This window comes from Calypte anna, chromosome 7 (assembly GCF_003957555.1).
Source record: "Calypte anna isolate BGI_N300 chromosome 7, bCalAnn1_v1.p, whole genome shotgun sequence".
NCBI lineage: Eukaryota > Metazoa > Chordata > Aves > Apodiformes > Trochilidae > Calypte > Calypte anna.
The window spans coordinates 17,325,691-17,341,232 of NC_044253.1; the positions used below are offsets into that span (position 1 = coordinate 17,325,691).

Below are 15,542 nucleotides of genomic sequence, written 5' to 3' on the forward strand. Positions count from 1 at the left end.
TATAGCAGAATAAAGGTTATTAGTATTTTTTCAGTAGGTAGTATTTTGAACACATTCTTGAGCACAACGGAATGTGCTTTTATGTGAAGAAATTATTACTGGTGTTGTAAGAAAGAGGAATTACAGTTATTTGTGCTGTTTTAGTACTGGCACTTACACATAGAAATATTTTTTATAAATACAAGATCTCAGCAAGCACTCTGTGAGTAGTAAGCATGTCAGTCATTCTTGACAAGTGCTATTTTTTTACTTTTTAAAGTCCTTTAAAACAAAACTCAGTGTTACAATCACTAATTAAGCCAGTGGATTTCCTTTATAAAGACACTGTTCGAAGGCAACAGAACATTATAACATTATATTAAAATTTACTTTGAACAATATAAAAATTTATTGAACTCAAACCTCTAGTAGTTCAACCATGTAGGTAATGTTATTTTTGTTTCTCCTTTAGTAGTTTAACTGTCTTCAAGTATCTTAAACTATTGATACTGATCATTTAAGATTTTTGCTGTGAATATCTGACAATAATGCCATTCATGAATATTTGACTTGATCTTTTGCACTAACTCTTAGTAATTAAAATTACATCTGCTGAGAAGCTAAATACCTTCTCTTTTGACTTTCTGAAATGTTTACTTTTTGTTGTTTTTGTTTTAAGAAAGAGAATTATATTTTCAGAATCTTGTGGCTTGGGGAAAAAGTAAATGAAATCTGAAACAGTGACCTTTGCTGTGTTTCTTTCACAGGCTGTTGAAGAAGAAGATAAGATGACACCTGAACAGCTGGCAATAAAAAATGTTGGCAAGCAGGTGAGGTGTGATGAATTAGAGTGAGGTGGAATGATATGCTTCGTTCATTCTAAATATTAATTTCTTTACATGTGCATAGGTGATTTTAGTTCTATGTGCAAGATATTCTCAGTGCTCCAAATAATTTATTTTTATTGAAGACTTATGTAAGGAGCAAGGCTTTTGACTGTAGGTAATCAGCAGAATATCTGCAAGTTGTATTTTACACGCATTTCTATAACATACTGAGGAGCAGTTCTGAGATTTGGTGGGGTTTATTTCTTTTTTCTTTTTAAACTTATTTCCAAGAACAGGCATAAAGGTATCAAAGTCAGTGTAAGAAAGGCAAAAACTGTGGAGGCTTTAAAAAATATAGTAAAAATGGTAGTAACTAAAAAAAAGTGAGAGCATTGTCTATACATTATCTTGGCTAAAGAACCAGTTCACCCTTATCCTCAGTTCGCAAACACAGTGTCCATGCTTAGCTCCAACATACACATATGCAGGTAAGCTGCATTGCTTTGTATTGCTGTTGAAGAACAACATTTTAGGACCACAGCCGAAACTGAAAACACCTACTCCATTTATTCTACTCCTCTGTGATGTCAGGATGTAATGTCTGTGTAGAGGACTTGACAACTGTTTCTACATTTGATTTCAGGTAAAGGTTGAGGAAATGTGCTCTGGTGAGGGAGAGGAGAGCAAACCAAATTTTTAAGAGGTTGTGTTCAAATTCAAAAAGGGCTATGAAAACAAGAAATGGTTTTTAAGAGATCCAGCATGTCCTTAAAGGACCAGTATTTGTTGTATTGCTAGTAGCAGTAGAATCTAAAGTATTCTGGATTGCTCTTATGTGTCAGCTTCTAGCAGCTATGTCACAACACATCTGCACTATTGTTCAGTCACTCATGTATTTTTGCAGCATTCAGAACAATGGAGTTTATGCACACCTACACATACATAAATACATATATAAAACATGTAAGATGGATTGTATTTTAAGGTTTATATGCCATTTCAAACAGAAATTGTGTTCCACTAGTTTTTTTAATCATCACACAAACATGAAAAAAAAAATATCTTTTTTTATACAGGTATTTAAAAAAGAACTTTTTATTTAATTATAAAATGCTTTAGTTAAGTAATTTCCAATATTTTATTTTTACCCGTCATCTATGAAAAGCTTTGTAAACAAACATAATCACAATAGGGATATTATGTTACTAGATTGCATATTTTGGTAGGAACAGATAAAATATTAGAGAACTGTATGATCTTTGAAAATGGGTTGAGAAAGACAGTTTGTTGTAGATGTTTTAGTACACTTTTATGATAATTTAGATGGATTCATTAGATTCTGACAATAGTTCTCGTAAAAAAAGTTTAAATTCCCACATGATTGCCTTCCCTATTTGAATAGGGACACGCATGAGTGGTACAATAATACTGCAATACTTTGGAGGTGTTTTTTAAATTGCCTGATAATGTTGCAGTATTTGGAGATTAATTACTTAATCTCAATTCTGAAACTGAGGACATGGAGTAGTATAGTTTAGAACTAGAAATAATCTTGTTCTGTGCAGATGCCCACGAAAGCCCACATCAATTGAGTAATAGTGTGTGTGGATGTGTATTTTCAGAACACTGCTCAGGCTTAACATTCTATTTTTCAGAACATTTGAACACAGCGTTGTGTGTTTGTTCAGTTTTGCAGGTATAAATATACTGATTTTCTTGCAATCACCACAACTCCTCAAAGGCTGCGTTAGATTAAGCTTGAATCTTTCAAGCATTAAAATACACATTTGTACAAATATATTCAAACAAATTGTAATATACCAGAACTAAGATTAAAATATTTGCCATAGTGAGACGCATAGTAAATTCTCCACGCTGTGTGTTGTCCTTAGAACTCACAGCTCTCATGGCTACTCTTCAGATGCTGGATAGAAATTTACTTCCTAAACCTATCTGCCATCTATCTGAGTGTTAGCATGGACTAATAAAACTTATTCATGGAAATACAGTCATTTGCTAGGCCTCGTTAGAATGGAAAATCTAGTATTACTGGCCTGTGTTCCTTAATTCACAGTCATTTTAAATAGACCTCAAGTAAATTAAATCCTTCAGAGATGTGTTTCAGTCTTTTCTCTCATGGTATCCTTTGTATTCCAGGACCCCAAACGTCATTTAGAAGAGCATGTGGATGTGCTGATGACCTCAAACATTGTCCAGTGTTTAGCAGCTATGTTGGATACAGTTGTATTTAAATAACCAATTTACTGTTTGTGATGTTTTCTGTGTATATTTGTTTATTGTTTCTAATACCCACAAAACAGAGACTGTTGAGGCTATATTTGATTAAACAGAGACATCTGACTTCATTTGCAATGTAAGTGCAGCACTATAACACCTTTCAGTCTCTTAATTGTGCAGTTTCTTCAGTTTCTTTATGTCAGGGTCTTTACAGATTCCAAAGCATTCAAGAACACAATGTGGGCAAAAATGTATTGCATTTTCATTTAATATTTTGGGGGAAAATCAGTAGTATATATATATTTTCATTGCTGCAACATAATAAAAATACATTTACAAACCTGTCTTAAGTTCTGGAAGGCCTTTTTTGTGGGCAGCAGGAATTAATAGTGTAGGAAAAGTGTTGATAAAGGTTTATTTCTACCCAGTGTAAGTCTACTGAGCTATTAATTGCTAGGATAGCAAAAATTCTCTGACTAAATTTAGTTTCCATTGATAACCAGATAGAATCACTGAGATTAAAAAAAAATTAAAATAAAATCTGTAGTAGTGCTGAATTGTGAGGTTGTACAGGAACCAAAATGCTGAAAATTCCTCTGCCTGCTCCCTAATATACCCAGAAGACAATTGACCTTAAGAAAATTAATTCAGTTTTGCTGGTAACTGAATCACACAACTCACAGGCAGTGTCATAAATAGCAGTATCCTGAGAATAAGCATTAAAGTGGTAGAGGCTGTTCTAGATTATAGGAACCCTCACTCCTGTGAAAGAGAAACTACGTGAGATGTCCATATAAATACATGGAAAGAGTCCCACTGTAATATGACATTTTAAACTCTTTCCATTGATGAGAGAGGAAAACACAGGAAGGCAGGTGGTTTGGCTGCTTGGTTTTGAGCAGACAAATCCAAATAACTGTGTGGAGCAACTTTGGGCCGGTGGCAGCAAGCTGGTGGGGGGATATTTTGTTTGGATTTTTTAAGAATTGGGTGGTACTTTGGCTGGTTTGATTCTTTTGTTTGGGATGAAGTGTTCTCTTTCTGTGTAATGCACAGTATTTTTTTGGGTTTTTTTAGTGGCAACAATTGTGTCAGGCAATCTATCTAAAATTAGATATCTGTTTCTGTGTTGAAGAGGATTTTTTTAAAATTTGACTTTTTACCTGCATTGTACATAAATAGTCCATAAAATTCTTACTTTACACTTGGTGCCCAGTAAATTTCCTATTTCTTTACTCATTATCATTCAAAGGTTTTTCTTTTGTTTGGGATTTATTATTTAAGCCTTTTAATTTACTATTTTAGAATAACTCTCTCTCAAAGTATATTTAGCATGCATTTACTTCAGAGGGAAACATGCAGATTTTTGCAGCTGCCCTCCTTATGGCCTTCCCTCTGCCCCCACAGTAGGCAGCATAATATCAGACTGGGAAAATGGAGACATACCAAACCACATTTGCCTGCGTACAGTTAAATGGGAGTGCTTTCTGGCAGTTAGCACTGAAAACCTGTGTATCATCCAGGAAGGATGTACTTGGGCCTTCCCCTTGTCCCATGTGTGCATACACTGCTGCACCCCAGGGTGAGATGGGGCAGGAGCTGATCAGGGAACCTGCCCTGAGGCTCATCTGCCAGCAGGGCTCTGCATCCCTGCTGCTGTCTACTCCCACACGCACGTGTAACACCACGAGGGAGGGAGGCAGAGTTTGGCAGGTCGTGGGTAACATGGCACTGCGGAACAGGAGAGGAGCTCTCACAGTGCTGCAGTGTATTATGTGCATGAAAGGCCAGGGTGAGCAGGGAGACAAATCAGTGAATCTTGTGTATTCTACATTAATTTTGACAAGTGTACATCTTGCTAAAGGGAGTCTCTTGGAAATGCAGATCTTCTGTAGTATGAGCTTGTGGTGTGGTCCCCTGCTTCTTATCCACTCATCAATTTGACTTGGAGGCATAATTTTCCATTTACTAAGATGATTCATGAATAATCGAAAGGCTGTTTTTTGGGGCATCTTTCCTCATTTTTGTCCGGTACTTTGAAGCTACACAGAGGATTTGGAAGAATGTGTGCATGCGCTAGCCTGAAAAGCGGCAGCCCATATACTGCCTTGGACGAAGAAAGAGGTTTTCAAGTAGCCACCTTCTGAGCCTCCAGCCTCAGTGGAGTAGACCTTCATTAGCAGCTTGACCCCTTGTCACCTGTCAGCGCGAAGGACAGGCATATTGTATTAACAAACCTCTCTCCTTCTTTCTATGACGATTTTGTAACACCACCTGCCATTGCATATCCCCCTATTATACCACTTTAGGAGTTGTGCACTGAGGATTTTTGGCATATATTAGCACTTCCGTGTGATTGGCAGTGTACCACTGAATTCATTGCAGATCCGCATCTAAATGGGTATAGTAGCTCCGTAATTCAGGGCAGCGTTTCCCAGGGTTTATCTGCGTTTCAACCCGTCTCTATTACCTTTCTGTCAGTTTCAAGCAGAGAAAGGGAAGAGTGAGCACACTGGTGAGACAACTGTTGGAAACATTAGTTAGAACTGATATTAATAAAACTATATTCTTCGTACTGAAAGAAGATGTAGTAGAGGAAATTGCATGCACTGTACCACCCAACTGTGAGTAAAACAGTGAACTGCTTGCCTTTTTTTTCGTTGATTTTGTCATAAATTACTTTATTAGAACAATTTCTTCACAGAGAATGTATGTTTGACGGCTTCTATGCCACCCAAGTAACCAAACAATCTCATGTTTAAGCAACAGAAAAACTAAATGACCATGGGACTTGAGAGCATTGAAATACACATTATGACAAATCATCCTAGTTCTAGTCTTCTCTGGATTTGAGTTTCCAAACTTTCAGCTTCAGATGATTATACACTGGTCTTGTGTTTATTATGTGATGACCCAACCTGCATTAACAGTGGAGTCTGAAGCCAGCTGCTTCTGTCACCTGGAAAGAGATGTGAATCTGCAAAATGCCTGAAGTCCAAACTGCTATGGGGAAAACACGAATGAAATGAAAAAAAGAGCTCCTCCATGCGCAAAAAAAAAAGGTGCTTAAAAAAATTCTTAGGCAAGCTTGGCTAAGAAGAGAAATAAAGGCTGATGCTGGGCAGAGATGGGGAGGGGGGGGCGGGGGAGAGAAAAGCATGCCCCCAAAACTCTTCAAGTGTATCTTCACGCCTTGATGGCTCCTGCTTCCCATTAGCCCGAGGCCCCCACGGTCCCGCCGCAGGACCTGCCAGCCCGTAAAGGAGGGGTCCACGGGGGGCGGGCAGCCGCAGCCCCGTCCCCGAAGTTGTGCGAGCCGCCCGCAGTGCCGCGCTCAGCCACCGCTCCTGGTCGGGCATAGGGACCGGGCCCTGGCTGGGCCCGCGCCTCTTGCGGAGAGAGGCCCCAGGTAGGGGGTGCCGGCGGCTCCACAGTCTCGGCTGCTCAGGGTCCCTCGCTACCCCCTCAGCCTGCTGCCCGAGCACGGGACCGTCAGGCAAGGCACCGGCTCATGACGAATCTGTAACAAAAAATCTCCTCCCTCCTAACGCTGCCCGTGGGACTGAGTCACAGAGCGAAAACAGGCATCCTGTGGAAAGAAACCCAGAGTCGGATGGTAGATGGATGCCTTCTGCGCTGTTTTGCTGATAATCTCTGGCATTACGGCTCCCAGATAAAATATTTATTTACTAAAGAACCCATAAACATCGCGTCAAATACATTAGGGCACTTGGGCTGCGCGGCTTATGATTATTTCAGAACTTAACAGAGACAATACGCGACCGCTCTCAGCAGGGACGGAGAGTTGTATTTTCCCCTGTGAAGCAGACACGGGTGGGAAGGGGTGGGGGCGTTGCGCCGGGGGGTGGGGGGAGGGATCGCTCACGAGAGCTGGGGGAGAGGGGCTGCGCGCCCCGAAATGGTAGGCAAACGGCGCAGGTGAGCCGAGGGCAGCGGCTGCCCATTCCTGCTCCCCTCGCAGCCGGTCCCTGAAGCCCCAGAACCCAGTGTCCTCCCTGAACATCCGCGCAATATTTGGGGAATCGAAGGGGGTTTGATTTATTTTCCAGCCGTAGTAAAAAAAAAAATAAAATACAGTAAAGGTCACATAATAATGAGCTCGTACAGCAAACACACTCTTCCCTTCCCCCTTCCCTTTCCTTCCATCTCACAATAAAATCATCTCCTTCAATTTGCCATGATCGTCGCGACCGGGAGCCAGGTGATTATCCTAATTAATGTCTATCTAATTAAATTACTGTCAGCGGTTAACCAATGGCAGAAGCCGTTTCATCCTCTCCATAAGCAGCAAGATCAAAAGTGAGTCTTTCCTGATTGCTGCATAGTGTCAATTGGCCAATCTCTTCTTCCAGGGAAGAAAAAAAAAAAAAAAAAAAAAAAAAAAAAAAAAAAAAAAAAAAAAGTAAATCAAACGTTTGGGAAGCATTTCGTGGATGAAGTGCTTTCTGTCTAGTGAGGGTCCCAGGATGTCTAGCTTCTGATACTAAGGAGCCCTTTCAGATCCAGGGACTGAAGGGTTATTACTGTGGTGCTAGAGCTATGCAGCTGGAGCATTGTCTTTCTCCCTCTATCATGCTCTCCAAGAAATTTCTCAATGTGAGCAGCAGTTACCCACATGCAGGCGGATCTGAGCTTGCCTTGCATGATCATCCCATTATCTCGACCACTGACAACCTGGAGAGAAGTTCACCTTTGAAAAAAATTACCAGGGGGATGACGAATCAGTCAGATACAGACAATTTTCCTGACTCCAAGGACACACCAGGGGACGTCCAGAGAAATAAACTGTCTCCCGTCTTGGACGGGGTCTCCGAGCTTCGTCACAGTTTCGATGGATCTGCTGCAGATCGCTATCTGCTCTCTCAGTCCAGCCAGCCCCAGTCTGCTGCCTCTGCTCCTAGTACCATGTTCCCTTACCCCAGCCAGCATGGACCTGCTCACCCAGCCTTCTCCATCGCCAGCCCCAGCCGCTACATGGCTCACCATCCTGTGATCACCAACGGAGCTTATAACAGCCTCCTGTCCAACTCTTCTCCACAAGGCTACCCCACGGCGGGCTACCCTTACCCTCAGCAGTATGGCCATTCCTATCAAGGAGCACCTTTCTACCAGTTCTCCTCCACTCAGCCGGGGCTAGTTCCCGGCAAGGCTCAGGTCTACCTGTGCAACAGGCCACTCTGGCTGAAATTTCACCGGCACCAGACGGAGATGATCATCACGAAGCAGGGGAGGTAAGCCACCGCGCGAACCCTTGCCGGGTGTCGGGGCTGAGACGCCGGGCTCTGCCGGTGGAGACACCCGGAGCCTTCGCCGCCCCGGGGAAGACGCCAGCCCGCCGCCGGGGCCCCTGGACCACCGGTCGCCGCCTGCGCGGTGCCAGTCCCCTCCGGGGCAACCCTCCCTGCCGCCCCGCCGGTCCCCGCGCTCGCTGTCCTCATCCCTTCCCCGATGAAACAGCTCGATGTTTCGGGGAAGGAGTTTCTTTTGATTTTTATTTCCCAGTTGCTACCGGGAGCCGTGAGGATAAAGCATGGGGGCTGCTTCCTCCGCGTGTGCCTGTCGCTGCCGGTGCCTTGCTTTCCTTCCTTCTTTCGGTCTTTTTTTTTTTCCCTATAATTTTTTTTTCTTTATAGGCGCATGTTCCCTTTCCTAAGTTTTAATATTTCTGGCCTCGACCCCACGGCTCACTACAATATTTTTGTGGATGTAATTTTGGCGGATCCCAACCATTGGAGATTTCAGGGAGGCAAATGGGTTCCTTGCGGCAAGGCGGACACCAATGTACAAGGCAAGTTCCTCCAATTAACACTTTTCCCGACACATATGTAGGTGAGAATGATTAATTAAAGCCTTTGTCGACTGGCTCTGGCGACTTCTGAATGAGAATGGGCCAATGATGTTTTTTTAAAAAAATAAAAATAAAAATGGGTGGAGGAGAAAATAAAAGGTATTTGGAAAAAGCCATTTTAGTCCTTTTCAGTTAAAATGGAGCTTCGGCAGTAAAATACTACTAAGTTTAACGGGGTCCTTCGACCTGGGGTGATGCTGCAGTGACAAAACCGGTGCATACGCAGGAACTGCGATGTGCTTGTTTTTTGTTGTTTTGCTTAGGAAACCGGGTATACATGCACCCCGACTCCCCTAACACGGGAGCCCACTGGATGCGCCAGGAAATCTCCTTTGGGAAACTAAAACTAACAAACAATAAAGGAGCATCAAACAACAACGGGCAGGTCAGTGCGTGAAACGCAGATGCTCTAGTAGACTTATTTTTATTGTTCTAGGCAGAATCCTGCCGATTCCGAAAGAATGTGTATTTTCTTTTTAGACCGTGTCTGCAGGTGAAAATAAACGGGTGGTGGTGAGGAAAAAGCCCTCCCATTTATTTTGCCACGGGCTTCGTCGATCCGAGCGCGTTGCCCGGGCTGACACCGCTGCCCGGTGTGCCCGGGTGAGCCGGCGGCCGTCCCGGGGAGGAAGTGGCGGGGTCCCGGGGAGGAGGCGGTGGGGTCCTGGGGAGGTACCCCGCGCCTCGCCGCCCGTGGGCATCGCTCTCTCGATCCTTCTCGCTCTAATTTCCTGCTCTTCCTGCGGCCCCTTCCTTCCTTTTCCTCTGCCTGACAGATGGTGGTTTTGCAGTCCCTCCACAAGTACCAGCCCCGCTTGCATGTGGTGGAGGTGAACGAAGACGGGACGGAGGATACCAACCAGCCGGGCAGAGTGCAGACCTTCACCTTCCCCGAGACTCAATTCATAGCCGTCACCGCCTACCAAAACACCGATGTAAAGAGCTCCCCGCTTTATCCTGCTCGTGATCGCCCGCGCTCTCTGCAGGGCACCCCGCAGAGGCCAGCCCGGCCTCTGCCTCCCCTCTCCTGAGTCTTCAGGAGATGGGGTTCCCTATCTCCCCCTTTATGCCATTCTGTCCTGACTGACACTGGCGAGCCCCGAGCCCCAAGCCCTGAGCTCATCCGGAGCCAACCGTGACACTCCGCGTTTGCCCCAGCAGCCCCTCGCCGGGCGCCCGCTGCCCTCCCCACCAGGCTGGGCAGAAATCCTGCCGGCGGCGGAGCTGCTCTGCCGGGAGCTGGGCGTTTATCTCGGCGTTTATCTTCCAGTCGGAAACGGCTCAGTTAGCTGTTAAGCTGTTAGCTTAAGCTTAAAGTCTGCAAAGATCAATTAACAACCTCATTGATTGCACCGGGGGTGACGGAGCAACTTCCTCAAATTAAAAGCTCGTTAATGCCTGGCTGCGTTTTGGAGTGGTCTGGCTTTGCTACAGACTGGTGCACCCTTTTTCAAGTGACATATGTTCAGTCCACATTCTTGCTTTAATTATGTTGCTCGATGCAAATGTGAACTCATAGCTATGGTTCTGCGTACGTTTTGCCTCATTTCTGAATTTAAATATATTTGTACCCATGCGGTAAGGATACTGACACGTCTCGAAGTATGAGGTTAAATATTAAATTTTATCGTACTTTTTACAATAAATATTAAAATTAGCCTGTGATAAGCTTTATTGTGTACCTTTTAAAGGCAACTTGATCGATTAAAGCTCGATCCTCTAAAAAATGTGTTGCCTGCAGTAGGGTAGATTTTCAAGCTTTCACAACGTGCTCTCTGATCTTCTCTTTTCCTAGATCACACAGCTGAAAATAGACCACAACCCTTTCGCAAAAGGCTTCCGAGACAATTATGACACGTAAGTAAACCGAATTTTTATTGCCATACTGCCTGCTGTACGCACGTGTCAGCTGGGGGAAGCTTTAGGACGCGGCTTAATTTTCACACCGAAAGGTGTAATGTCGGTTTTTTCCAGAGCCCTCCGGGGAAGGAGGACCCTCAGGCTTTCCTGATGGGGCGGCGGGAGCGGAGAGGCTGTCCCTGTGGCTGAGCTCCCCACAGCCTGAGGCCACCTAGGCGCTCGGGGACTGCTCAGCCAGCACCTTAGCCTGGTCCCCCGTCTTGCTTTGGCACTTCTGGCGGTTTTGTTGTTTCTTCCTGCCACGTAGCTTAGCGCCCTTTTCCAAGTTCCCGTTTCATTTGTGAGCAAGGGCTCTTGAAAATGAACACCAGCAACCCGGGCTCAGTCCTTGAGCAGCCCGCAGGGTCTGAATAATCCCATAGCCGGGATCCGGCGAGAAATTAAATTCCTTCGTCTCGTTTTGTTCTTCTCTGGGCTGGTGGGAGAGTTGTTGTTGTTTGTGGGGGGTTTTTTTGTTTGTTTGTTTGTTTTGTGGGGGTTTTTTTTGTTTGTTTGTTTGTTTGTTTTGTGTGTGTGTATTTTTATTTCACCCCCTTCTGGGTGGAGCTAAAGCCCCCAAAGTTTTAATCGCAGTTTGTCCTCGTGCTGCCTTTGCCCGTCGGGCCGTTCCCAGACATCGCTGTTTGACCCACCCGGCCATGATCCCTGCAGAAGCTGCTGCTGGTGACACCCCGGGTTCTGTCCCGCGGTAGCGGCATCAGCCCCTGACTTGCTTCCCCACGCCTTCGTCAGCCCTGTGGGCCCTGACGGCCGCGGTCCCGGCCCGGAGTTCAGGCCCTGCGACGCTCCTTGCCCAGCTTGGGCCGTCCCAGCAGGGGCTGGCGGGCACAGGGCGGCCCACACGCCCTGTAGGCGTGAGCAGCTTCGGAGCTCTCCAGTCTCTGTAAGCTCCGGATGTGCATTTGAGAGAGGAAACCTCCTTTTCACATATTTTAATTCTGCTGGGGAGTGGCCTCCCATGGAGCGTGGAGCGCCTGAGCCCGCGCTTAACTTCAGCGCAGCTTAAGCCTCCCTCAGCTCTGACCGGGGTTCGGCATCCCTAGCAGCGGCATTTCAGAAGCGCGGTGGAAACGAAACCGAACCCTGAGAGGGCCTGAGGCCGAACGTGGAGCTCCACGTGGAGCTCACCTCGTGGAGTGGCTTGTCGTGTGGCAGCTCTCCCCATGGGCGGAGGTCGCGGCGGGGAAGCCGGGCCGCTGCCGAGAGGAGAACGGTGGCCCCGGTACCATAGAGGGCGGCAGCCTTGCCTGCCCACCCTTCGGGAAGCTCTGCGGGAAAGACGCGCGGCCTTTAGAAAGGGTGCGTGGCCTTCGCTTACAGACACAAGTGCTTTTCTCTTTTTAATAGGAAAAAAACTTTCTAGGGCGTCACTTGAAAGGAGACGGGGGGAGGGGAAAACTTCAATGTTGTCTAGCACGTTGAATTTGTTTAAGGGCCAAGTTTATTTTGGATAAGAAATTCCAGGAGGCGTGGAGGGTTAATTAAAGCACAGTTTTAGCCTGAATTAAATACAGATAGTAGTTATTCATCCATTAAAGTTTTTATAATCGCAAATTGCAGCCCAGCATGGGAGAATTATATATAGGCCATGCAGGGAACACTGGATGAGTCTGGTTTTATATTTCCTACAGTAGGTGTTTAAAGATTAGCTTAATTTAAACTCGGTAAAATGTTGATGGTTCGTCTGTGACTCCCAATAATAAGTGTTGAACAGCCGATAGAATTCTGTAGTCTGCCATTCGGGCTGTTGGCGGCAGATGACCGGGTTGCCTGTTGCGCATATGGCGGGACTGGTCAATGTGTTACCGCGTAGGATTTCGAGCTGTTGGGATGCCGGGCTCGGACCAGATCGAGAGATCTCTACCCTGCCTATGAATGGCCAACCAGTTCCGAAGGATTTGCTCTCCGTGTCTCCCCGTCATCCGTCTTCTCCCCCGTTAAGGCCCTCAGCGCTACTGGCGCCGAAGGCCGTGCCTGGAGAGGGAGCGCAGGCTCCTGGGCAAGGAATAAGCGCGCTGGGGCGGCCACTGTCCTCCCTCTCCTTCCCCCGAGGGCTGAGGCCACCCGGGTGTCGCGTCCAACAGAGGACCGGACTGCGGCCAATACTCAGCTCTGTCCCCTTCTCTTGGGCAGGATCTACACGGGCTGCGACATGGACAGGCTGACGCCTTCCCCCAACGACTCGCCCCGTTCGCAGATTGTGCCTGGGGCCCGCTACGCCATGGCCGGCTCCTTCCTCCAAGACCAGTTCGTGAGTAACTACGCCAAGTCCCGCTTCCACCCCGGGGCAGGAGCGGGCCCGGGGCCCGGCGCCGACCGCAGCGTGCCCCACACCAACGGGCTGCTCTCCCCACAGCAAGCCGAGGATCCGGGGGCCCCCTCGCCTCAGCGCTGGTTCGTCACCCCCGCCAACAACCGCCTCGACTTCGCTGCCTCCGCCTATGACACGGCCACCGACTTCGCCGGCAACGCGGCCACGCTGCTTTCCTACGCGGCCGCTGGCGTCAAGGCGCTGCCGCTGCAGGCAGCCGGCTGCGCCGGACGGCCTCTGGGCTATTACGCCGATCCCTCGGGCTGGGGGGCCCGCAGTCCCCCGCAGTACTGCAGCAAATCGGGCTCCGTGCTCTCCTGCTGGCCCAACAGCGCGGCGGCGGCGGCGCGCATGGCTGCCGGCAACCCCTACCTCGGGGAGGAGGCGGAAAGCCTGCCCCCCGAGCGGTCCCCCTTGCCAGGCGCCGAGGACTCCAAGCCCAAAGATTTGTCCGACTCCAGCTGGATCGAGACCCCGTCGTCCATTAAGTCCATCGACTCCACCGATTCTGGGATTTACGAGCAGGCCAAAAGGAGGCGGATCTCCCCTTCGGACACCCCGGTGTCTGAGAGCTCCTCGCCCCTCAAGAGCGAGGTACTCACCCAGCGGGACTGCGAAAAGACCTGCGCCAAGGACATCGGCTACTACGGCTTCTACTCGCACAGCTAGGCGCGGCCGGCCCGGCCCCGCCGTCCTTTTGCACAATAACTCCTACGCGTTAGCGCACTGACCCATGCCCCTAGTCGCCCCGTCCGTACCCCTGGCCCGGCCCGGCCCAGCCCAGCCCGGCAGGCAGGGAGGCAGAGCCGCGGCTGCCACCGCCCCCCCGGCCCGCTCCCCGGCCCGGCGGTGCCCCGGGGGTGCGGGGGACACCGCCGCTCCGAAACCCACTGATAAGTAGGATGCTTAGACTCTCTCAAACCGTACAGCGCTTCCTTCCTTTTACCACGGATGGATACTAGGGGTTAACAGTAATACTGGGAAAAAAGAGCCTGTGAAAAGCCTGTACATAGTATTTAGTTTATTGTAAACAATTCCTTTTATTTGGTTCTGTTTCTTTCTTATTTGTTTAGATTTTTTTCTCACTGTTAAGTCACAAGACTTAGATCCTGTTAAAATTTCTTTACCCCTTCCCCTATGCTCCCTCTTCCTCCTACCCCTCCCCAGGTAAACACTTTTTCTAAATTCCTCTGGAAACGTAGAGTGAGTGGTCCATAGCTGTAGCAGCGAGTAATGGGTTTCTCACTTTCTCTGCAATTCCTCGCATGAAATAATTACGCTGTGCCCTGGGCTAACACAGATAAGGAATAACTGAGCTTTCCCTTCAGAAGAACAGAAATACGTGTCGCAGGAAAGTCGATTAAAGTAGCGTGATGCCTTCCAAAAGCAAAATTAACTGCCTCTGTATTTTTCTTTAAAATGAGTAGCTCGACATCAGCAGCATTATTATTTTCATGGTATTGCCCCCCTCCCGCCCCCAAGTGCCAAATCCATTACTGGTCCCTGCAGGTGCCAAATATGCTGACAAACTTTTCAGATTTCTTTGCAGTTTTCCCCACTTTCTTTGTATTGCTGTAAATCTTTGTAATGAATAATCTAAAAAAAAAATATAGATGACTGAGTTGTTGGTAACCATAGTGTAGTCTAGTGAAGATGAATTGTGAGTTGTATATTTTACTGCATTTAGTTTTCGAATTGACTTTTTCATAAAGTAGCTATCAGAGATCTGACTTCCTGGGGAATACAATGCACATCGAAACTAAGAGCGGTCATTCCTGTGAATCTCCTATTGTACTAATGAAGAAGAACTAATAAATATCCCTTCAGGTCTACTCCCCTTACCCCCTCGGCAAAGCAGAATAGTAAGTCTTCGAATTTTGAGTAGCAAATCTATACAATTAATGCATTTTTATATGAAAAATAAAACAACCAAAAAACACAACCAACCAACCAAACAAAAAACCCCAAACCAAACAACACAATTACAAGCTGAAATATGCATCAGGATAAATATTTGGTCTAGATTACACTCGACGGGGAAATTTCCTAATTGAAATTCAGGGTCATAAACGTGTGTATATTTTTGACTCTTCTGTAAATCGAATGTTGTGATTTTTATATTTGTTCTGTTACGTCCGTGGAACTGAATAATTTATACCAGTACATGCTCCATTGAGAAATGTTTCGGGGTTCGCCCGTTTGTATCGTCTGTGTATAACAAGTAAAATAAACCTGGAAAAACGTTAACGTCGCACTGGAAAACACTTCGCCATTTTTCAAGTACAGGTTTTGGTGGGACCAAGGGACCAGCATTAGGTGCTGCCGCGCGCGGCTCTCGGGCTTCTCGAGTACCGCCGCTTCCCCCGCCCACCGCTTCGGGGTTTTTTGGGGGGGACGA

General features: G+C 46.8%; 2 protein-coding genes across 2 annotated transcripts in view; both read left to right on the forward strand.

Annotated features, from left to right (window-relative positions):
* Nucleotides 1–3,394, forward strand: part of PSMD14 (proteasome 26S subunit, non-ATPase 14) — a 47,368-nt gene extending 43,974 nt beyond the window's left edge. The window contains exons 11-12 of the mRNA XM_030454508.1: nt 747–809; nt 2,964–3,394. Coding sequence (XP_030310368.1) covers nt 747–809; nt 2,964–3,062 — 162 coding nt within the window. The 3' untranslated portion in view covers nt 3,063–3,394. The remainder of the gene's footprint in view (nt 1–746; nt 810–2,963) is intronic.
* A 4,129-nt stretch (nt 3,395–7,523) lies between these two features.
* Nucleotides 7,524–13,813, forward strand: TBR1 (T-box brain transcription factor 1). Its single transcript, XM_008495256.1, has 6 exons — nt 7,524–8,296; nt 8,699–8,853; nt 9,177–9,298; nt 9,690–9,848; nt 10,709–10,770; nt 12,967–13,813. The coding sequence occupies exons 1-6, from the start codon at nt 7,605–7,607 to the stop codon at nt 13,811–13,813; spliced, it is 2,037 nt and encodes a 678-aa protein (XP_008493478.1). The 5' UTR covers nt 7,524–7,604.
* Nucleotides 13,814–15,542: the final 1,729 nt, after the last annotated feature.